At 42.5% G+C, this 8882-nt stretch overlaps 1 protein-coding gene across 2 annotated transcripts in view; it reads left to right on the top strand.

Annotated features, from left to right (window-relative positions):
- Positions 1-4358: 4358 nt before the first annotated feature.
- LOC144720363 (nuclear pore complex protein Nup205-like) overlaps positions 4359-8882 on the top strand; it is a 31780-nt gene continuing 27256 nt past the window's right edge. For both annotated transcript variants that reach the window (XM_078597079.1, XM_078597078.1), the window contains exons 1-7: positions 4359-4412; positions 4992-5134; positions 5431-5602; positions 6473-6617; positions 6823-6982; positions 7515-7743; positions 8588-8749. In XM_078597079.1, coding sequence (XP_078453205.1) covers positions 4385-4412; positions 4992-5134; positions 5431-5602; positions 6473-6617; positions 6823-6982; positions 7515-7743; positions 8588-8749 — 1039 coding nt within the window. In that variant the 5' untranslated portion in view covers positions 4359-4384. The remainder of the gene's footprint in view (positions 4413-4991; positions 5135-5430; positions 5603-6472; positions 6618-6822; positions 6983-7514; positions 7744-8587; positions 8750-8882) is intronic.

Below are 8882 nucleotides of genomic sequence, written 5' to 3'. Positions count from 1 at the left end.
AGCTCCCCTAAACGGTAGGTGTGGGACCATTATGTTATAGATAACAATGCCGCAATGCATCCTCTCTTTTTCCCCCTGGTCAATACGAGCATATCGCAAATACGATTTCATCACATTGTGCTGGAATGAAGTGTCACCTATTCCACGAGTAATGCTTCTCAGGGGAAGTCATTTAGGCAATGTACGGGGGTCTATTGATGTTTTTTAATTGAAATAGCTCATTTCACAAATTACTCTAGAGGAGTAAAAAAAGAATTACTGCAGCGCTGCCGAAAAGGGTGGCGTTAAATTGTACGGAAATACAGCTAAAGTGTTTTGGCTATGCAATTGTAAAACGTGCAACAATGCACTGTGATGTCAATCATGTTGTAATGTGTGCTATGGGGTAGGGCCATAGCCCAAGACCTAGCCCATTACTGTATATTTTTCTTTGAAGGCAGTGTTATTGACTGATGCATTGAGTTGTTTTTTTCGTGATGTCGATAAATATGTTGTGGCATTGTTTATCATATGGAGAGATATGTAACGATTTCTACACAAAGACGTGTAATGATGCATCTATGATTAGTCGATTGATATATTCTGAAGATCACCATACATGTGTAGTGTCGTAGGTCTCTTCTTCCTTCTGCTCGATGCTTGTGTGTGTGTGTGCTGGTGGCGTGTGTCGCACACACACACAGTCGGAGACTAGGTAGTCGCAGGAGGCACCGTCCTTCCCTTTTATTATCTCTCGTTCATGCCACCATCTCCGGCCCCCTCTCTCACGACCACGCTGCCGTACGACCTGAATTTCGATGATCAAATCGCCGGGGTGACAGAGGGTGACTGCTCACAGCTCCATGAACAATATTAAATATTGTAATTCTAACGACGTCTGCTATGTGAATACTCCCAAATACCAATGAAGCAATTGTAACGATGTCATGATATCAAGGTGTGTAAACACCAATATGCATGATGGGTCACTTTTATATGACCTTACCAAAAGCTCAGTAGACGTGGTAGCAGCAGCAGCAGCCAACCAAGTAAAACTGATGACATAGTTTGGCTAATGAACGGGATTTCAGGCACAATAATTCAACGTCGAAAACCTGCCTGCTCATATACAAAATTAAACATGCAAATGAATTACATCCATCCCCTCAATTGTTTATGCAACGCATATCAAGCACCCTGTTTCCTTGGGGAACGTTCGTTTTGCATGTCCAAAATTGCAAAGCAATTTTAATTCCTTGTTTGTTAATATAATATGCTAATTCGTCAACTGTAGTTATTTGGAGTGTACAGATGCGTGCATATATTGAAAAGAAAGACTTTAACCCACCACACAGTGCATACATCACTGCAGGAGAAGGGCACACCGCTTACGATGAGATTTTAATCACTTATTATTCCACAGTGGCCAATGATTTGGAAGAAATCAGATACCCACACTTCTCACAGTGACGAATTCAGGCAGCTGATCACATGGCCTGAATAAATTCAATTATAATGTTTGCAATATAAGCATCAAGTTGCACGTGCAAGCATAAATTATTTTGTTTTCATAGATGTTGCATGTTATTGGTTCCTGTGATCCACTGCAGTCACTGAATATGCTACAATTTACGATGGTGTTAAAATATGATCGGCCCATTAATCTTCTGGTGATAACCAATGACTGACAATTCCTGAAATCGCGATGGAAGTGAATCAGTCCTGGTGGATAGTTTACACTGAGTAGAAACCGACTGGCACTCCCTTGATACAGGCAGCTCCAGTGATGGTGCATTTGGATTTGTGCAACATGCCCTACGTGTTCGCATTAAATTTGGCTAAATGTGAATGGAATATGACTAATTACTGGACTAGAAACATGGACATGGATGTTACAGTGCACTACTTAGCGCCATGAAACTAATATTCATTATTATATTTTAGTACTGTAGCATGTCAGACAGCCTTCCCTTAATACCAATGGTTTAACCTGTGGTCGAGTGATATGAACATGTAATGATTTGGGGGTCACTATTCAACTCAACGAATGATATATATGCTATATTTGTATCTTTTCCCTCGATTTCATGCTAAAATCGGGTAGAAAAGCTAGTCTCCATATATAATGAGCCAAATGTGTCCCGAGTGCCAAGAATGTTGCGTCCTGCGCGTGACGTCACTCCACATGTCACCCCCCCCCCCCCATCATGAATATTCATGAGCGGGGGGATTTTTTACACTCACGCAGAAGGTCGAGCGGAAATAATTTTTTCGCAAATTCGCTTTAAGTTTGACGTTTCTTTATTGAAAGTGAATCTAATAAAAAGTATACGCAGCAACAAAGTGGATTTGGTGTCTTTATTGATTTCTTCAGCACTTGAGACAAAAGGTAAGTCTAATGTATGCTTCTACATTATGGTAATATAGACATTTATCGGTGATTTTTCAGATATTGTATCGATTTCCAATTAATTTCAACCCCAGCGACCGAAAGCAGAAGAGAATAAAGTATCAGAGCAGTGAATTTGAACAAATTGAAGGTCGGTTATATACAGTGCTACAGTGACATGAAGTGAGGTGTTTTATTACATAATTTCGTGCAAGATTCACTGCCATTAAATTCACACAAGATACAATCATACTCTGCTCAATTTTTTCTCAAACATTACAGCTTCCGTCCTAGGACGGGCAAAGAAGCTAGTTATTATAATACGGGACATTTGATGCGTGTATGGTGAGTGTAAGAAAATAAGACGGTACAGTAGTTGAATCGCTGGTATAGCCCTGTCAGCCATTCGGCTCTTGAATCAGCCAACGTGGTTGCCCATCGTCAATGGTAAACTCTTACTATTCAGGTACTATTATACTTTACCGAGTATTGACATCCTCAGCGTTTAACAGTACTGCTTTTTTGTATTTGGATTGTCAGCCAACACCGGTTACAACTCCAAGTTGAAGTGCACCGATTGTTCTCTTTTAGCCCCGCCCACCCCACCCAATACGTTCCATTCATTGGCTACCACATTCAGATAAGCCCCTCCCCCTTAACTTGTATTTAAGAGCTTGTCTCTTGGAATTTTGCCTCACTTGATACAGTAAATCTAGCTGTGACGGTCCCACCTAATGACGGAGACTTGTGTTGCCTCCGAAACGTCGTGATTTATTATTTTATTTCTATTATTATTTCTATTATTTTTATTATTTATTTTTACCTACGTGACTTTATGGTAAACTCTTTGATGGTCAGTGCTGATTGAGGAGGGATAGTAGGGCCAGTTCGAACATCACTCGCCACTCGTGTTCACCAAGCAGGGAGGGGAAAATCGAACTTAGATCGCAATTGAGGTGCCAATTGCAGTGGACGTACTGGACTGGGATTCAAACACGTGGCTATTCACACGCGCGTATCTGATTCAGTGATGACTAGTGTTAGATATATGAGTTCAACTTGTTGGTATGACACGTGTTTAAATCTCAGAACTAAGGGTTTTTGTTTAAATGCCCGAGGATTGCTTGTCTGTATACGCTAACCACGGAACAGCGCTGTTGCTCCAGTTTTATTGGCCATTTGAAATGAGTGCAGATAAAAAATGATGGGGAAATATGCTTAAGGGGTCGGTTGTATTCAGCAACTTAAATGAAAATGTATATCGCATTAGATTCCAGTATAAATGAATGTAAATTGAGGTAAAATTTCCCTGAAGGCACTTGAAACAGTTCATCGTCATTTTTATCGGGTTTATTGCATTGTATTTTAATTTGGAAGTACATTCATGTATGTATTAATTACAATGCAAATACATCATATATTTGTGCATGGAGTACAATAAAGTACCGTCGTTGAAATTTTATTTAAAGCTTTCGTGACTGCAGGGATTCATATTATTGGTTCTTTCTGTAAAGTCACGTAGAAGGGAAATAATAAAATAATAAAAATATTAAACAATAAAATCATCAGGTGTGAAATCCACAGCATGAAAATTTTCTTGCTGTGGATTTCACACCTGATGATGATTGCTTGTGTTGTAGTCGAAACGTGATAATTTTTATTGTTTTATATTTTTATTCTTTTATTATTTCCCTTCTACGTGACTTTACCGAAAGAACTAAGAATATATATCTTAACACCTGTTTTATTTAATCAAATTAAACATTTTGGCGGGAAGCCGCTACGGGGAGTTCTTCCGGGTCACGGCCGGGGGGGGGGCCTCGAGAGCTGAGGTCACGCGGTTTTATATTGCGTAGCACGGATAAGTGGAGAACCCGCGTTCGAGTGCTCCCATTGGCTAACGCCGGCCGGACGCGGACCAATCATGTCGCGTTATAGGGGCGCGCGCCCACGCGATTGCCCTATCCGCGCTGCGAATTATAAACAAAAAGTTCCGGCAGTCGAGGCGATTTCAGCATGGCCGGTTCATCCGCGGGAAGCTCAGGTTCGCAATCTGGGAGGCTCGTCCGGGTTTTTCGTCTCCTTCACGTTTTTTTGTAGCCCACGAGCGAAGCTTCCGATGAGTTTTATACGGGCGCGATGCACCCGTGTTTAGCGGTACAGCGATTTGTTCTGCGGGCGCGGGTTTCCGTCAGTTAGGCCTAGAAGCCTTGCTTGTGTCCTAGATCGGCGGCCCGGGGAGAGGTGGGAGGGGTCTTGAGTGATTGCAGGTGGTGGGTTTGTAGAGTGTGATCAGAGTTATTGGGGAAAGTAAGTGGGGTTCAGACGACGTGTGCGATGGGTGTAGAGTCATGGGGTTATGGGAGCGGAGGGGTAGAGATAGTGGGGCGTGTATGATGGGGAGAGGCTTTGGAGATGGAGTGGGGCCTGAGTGATGGAGAGAGGCATGGGAGTGCTGAGGTATAGAGTCATCTGAGTGACGGGGAGCGTAGCGGGCATGACTGCTGCAAGTGATGGGGATATTTTCGGGTGGAGTTAAATTGAGAGTCGGGTCCGAGTGATAACAAAAGTAGCGATGTGCTGTAAGCAACACTTGTGTACAATCTGTTGTGTGTGTGTGCAGTTAACAACCTGTGGGGCCCCTATAAGGCTGTGTACCAGGCGGTAGAGAATGCGATATGGAAGAAACTACCAAACTCCTTCTATCAGCTCGATGCTGTCCTCAAAAAGCACAAAGCCGACTTTATTTCGCTCTTCAAAAACCCTGTAAGTAATCGACACGTTTACTTCCACGTTTACTTCCATCTAGTATATCTACGAGATGAGCACAACAGATGTCTGTTGCGTTTAAAGCCATATACTGTACCTGTTTGACTGCGAAATCTGGTAACATACAGGCTTGTCTGTTTTGAGTTTAGGAAATAATATGTTAACATTTAAATGAAGTCACGAAACCATTTTAACAAAGTGTTTAATTGACGATTTTTTTCACAACACATTTGCATTCCTTTTATAAATACGTGTTTTAAGATTTTTTTTTATCACCCTGCCTTTAACTACAGGCAAAAAACCCACTGCACAGGGAACGTGTATGCCGGGCAAACACAGATGGCCTGGCTGTGGAGGGCCAGCAGGGCACACGCATCATTAACTCAGACCTCATCGAAGAGGCTCTCATTCTTAGTGACCTCTTCAATATGAATGAACTGAGTGCCCTAGAGCTCTTGCTTGCAGGTAAGTGAAAATGTGTACATGAACATGCACAGCCCCTGTGGAAATGCACTGTCATATGATAGTCTCCCCACACCTGAGGGTTATAGGAGTTGTTAGACCATATTTTACCATGCTGGTCAGTGTAAGTTTGTGAAGGCAGGAAGCATAGATGTGGAAGCATAAAAGTACAGTATAATAATGGATTTTGTTTTACTGACCACGTAACTCAACAGCTCTGACGGCAACCTGTTTGTGTATGCTGACCACCCATCTAAGCACTATGCAGGCTCGATTGTACTTACCCTCTGATATCAGACAATCGGGTGCGTTCCAGGTGATTTGGTCATAGGCAAGTGAATGTATATTTTATTGCTGTAATTTTCCAAATAGACATGCTGGAACAGGTTTTTAAACCATTGTTCCTTGTTTAATATTCCTGGAAAGATTTAACGGACTTATATGTCATTGTTATTCATGTTTAAAAAGTAACTTGTATTCGGAGGTATTTATCCCCACAACGATTTGTTGAATGGTCATGATTCAGGAATGTTCAATTCAATAATGTATAATTTGTGTAATTTTCCTGTGGTGTTTATATTTATCTTTTTTCTCAATTGTACTCTTTCCTCTCTTAGCATAAACTTCGTATCAGTGTATACTTTGCATAAGTCGTGCAAAATATATTCTTACACATGCAATTGATGCATTTTTCCTGAATGTAATATTTTTTGTTAAATCAATGTGTCCGTGCATGCCTTGTGTTTAGGATTATGTAGAGTTTATCTTGTGTTGTAGCTCAATAATTGTACAGGTAATGAAATGTGCTTGGCTGAGAGTTTATGCTTCGTATCTGCCTGCAAGGTGAAAAACTGCTTTCTTATTTTTCCAAAGGTGAGGTACAGCAGCCAGACTTCCCAACATACACCAGGGGGCTTGTCGCTGTCATGCTTTACTGGGATGGCAAGCGCTGCATTGCCAATTCTCTCCGCTCGCTCATACAGGCTCGCCGTGGAAAGACTTGGACACTAGAACTCAGGTATGAGTTTTGGTAGACTGTCGTGTGTATGAAGAACTGGGTTAAAACTCTTGTTAATGTATGTTTATCACATTCACTGCCTATAATTCGGCCAAAAATGTAAGTTATATTAATGCGGGGTGTAATTTTCTCATCAAAACATTTTGAAAGTGGGAGGTAATTACTGTGCTTAACTACTTTATTTTGCTGTTCTCTCATTTTGTAGCGATGAGCTGGTTTCCTTAACAACCAAATTCACCAATGAATTAATGGAGGAGGGTTTGACAAGGAGAATCCTTGAGCTACTCGACACCATCAGCTTCAATGATGAGTTTGAAAAACTGCGGAAGGAGCGTGGCCTAGGAAATGAGCGTCACCGAAAGGAGGTCTGTTGGTCAATGCTGCCATGTCATTTGTTTTTTCATCGCAACAGCTTTTGGTTCCATTTAAACAAGTTGTGTTGCTTCATATATGCACAAATTCACTTTTCTAAAGCTGCATTTAAATTTTATAAACATTCTAAATGTGACCATCTCTTTGGCGTACAAGTAGAGTTTTTCAATTTGAAGGGACTTGGAAGAGAACAAGATTTTTTTTATATATATAATATAGAGAATTCTGGTCCGAAGCAGTAGAAGAATGAGCCCAGACTTGGAACAGATTAAGAGTTTTACAGTGCGGACAGCCAGCGGGGGAGATTACATATTTGGAGCAGCTGAGTGGAAGTTAAAGTGAAGATTTTAACAGGAGTCCGTAGTGAGGTCAATAGGAGAGAAGCATTCAGAATTCTAACTACTAAACTTTCATATACCTTCAGTGTAAGTGACAACATAGTTATTTTTTTATTCGGATGCAATTATGCGAAAGATGTAATTCGGCCACATCGTGTCACGTGACAAATTGCATCGGCTTTCATAGGTGGGGCAAATGATTAAGGAGTCCCGGCAGTCCCTGGCGGAGTGCCTGTACGCGTGGTCATGTCAAACGCCATTGGCCCGAGAGGATACACTGCTGCTGCTGGAACACTTGGAGAGGACCAGCCTCGATGGGGACGGTCGGCTCGACTCGGTCACGCTGACGCTGCTCGTCGCCCTGCTCTACTGCTTCGATGTCAGTGTGCTGGAACAGCCGCTGGAGGACGCAGAAGGTAGTAACAGAAGGATCGTTGGTCTTTCTCTCACACACGTGTTATTTATGCACGTCATGTATTTGCCACTTGGCAGCGTGTGCATTTTTTACACATTTAGTCCTTGCTTTTTTTATATTTGGAAAACACGTACAAACATACGCGCATGAGTCGCTGACGTGCCCAAAATATCTCCCTATAGACTGTTGTGGCAAGTGCTGTTCGCTAACACCTATTAAGCCTGGCAGAGTGCGTGAAAGGGTGGTGTTACCAACACCATGCCTTGTCCTGCTGTTTTTACAAACTGTACCAGGGATTCAATTTAAGGCTGAGTCGATCTAGAGTAGGCCACTTAGCAGTTGAGATATTCGCTTCTGATGTTAGCATAACCTGGGAATCATTCCGCTTACCAGATTTGTTCAGTTTGCTAGCCACTGCTTCGCCGCTCTCACGCACACATGTGCACACACGCACAATACACACAAAGCCAGAAGGTGGTATAAAGTGACAGCAGGCTATTGTATAATGAGTGTCTTCTGGCAAAAATAATAATGTGATGGTAACGGTCTAGCAGAAATAAATAAACAAAAGCAAAGTGTGATGGCTTCAGTAGTATTGGTCATGATAACCCCCTTGAAACTGATTAATTTAGTACATGTACAGCCCTTTTATTGGTCCACTCCCGGACGATGGCCTCCCCACATTGTGTGGTTCTTGGAGGTTATTGTACTGTGCTGGTTGATGCAGGCCGTGTGTGTTTCACTGCCCTCTTGCACAAAGTGTCGGAGCTTCGCATTGCTGATGTGCTGTCAGTTCTGTGCCCATTACCGGAAACTCACACCCGCCCTTACCTGTATCCCAACAGAGCTGCGGCGCCAGCTGCCCCTCATGGACCGTGAGTACGTGCACGTGGTGCACACGCGCATCATGGACCAACACGAGTGGAAGGTGCCAGGCCTGCAAGCCACCGTCCGGCTGGCCTGGGCCGCAGGCCTGCGTGGGGTCTCACAACTGCCCGAGTCTGCAGGTGCTCCTCTACGAGAATGTTTTGTTTTACTTTATCTGTTCGTTTTGTTAGCTGTCAAATTAAATTGCCTGGTACTGTAAGTTGTTGTTGAAGAACTAGTGTTTTTTTTATGTCAGTGATGGTTGGTTCCTTT

Source organism: Lampetra planeri, chromosome 8 (assembly GCF_965212315.1).
Source record: "Lampetra planeri chromosome 8, kcLamPlan1.2.h2, whole genome shotgun sequence".
NCBI classification, from domain to species: domain Eukaryota; kingdom Metazoa; phylum Chordata; class Hyperoartia; order Petromyzontiformes; family Petromyzontidae; genus Lampetra; species Lampetra planeri.
The sequence above is the reverse complement of the archived record's forward strand: the minus strand, read 5'-3'. Positions and strand labels throughout refer to the sequence as shown.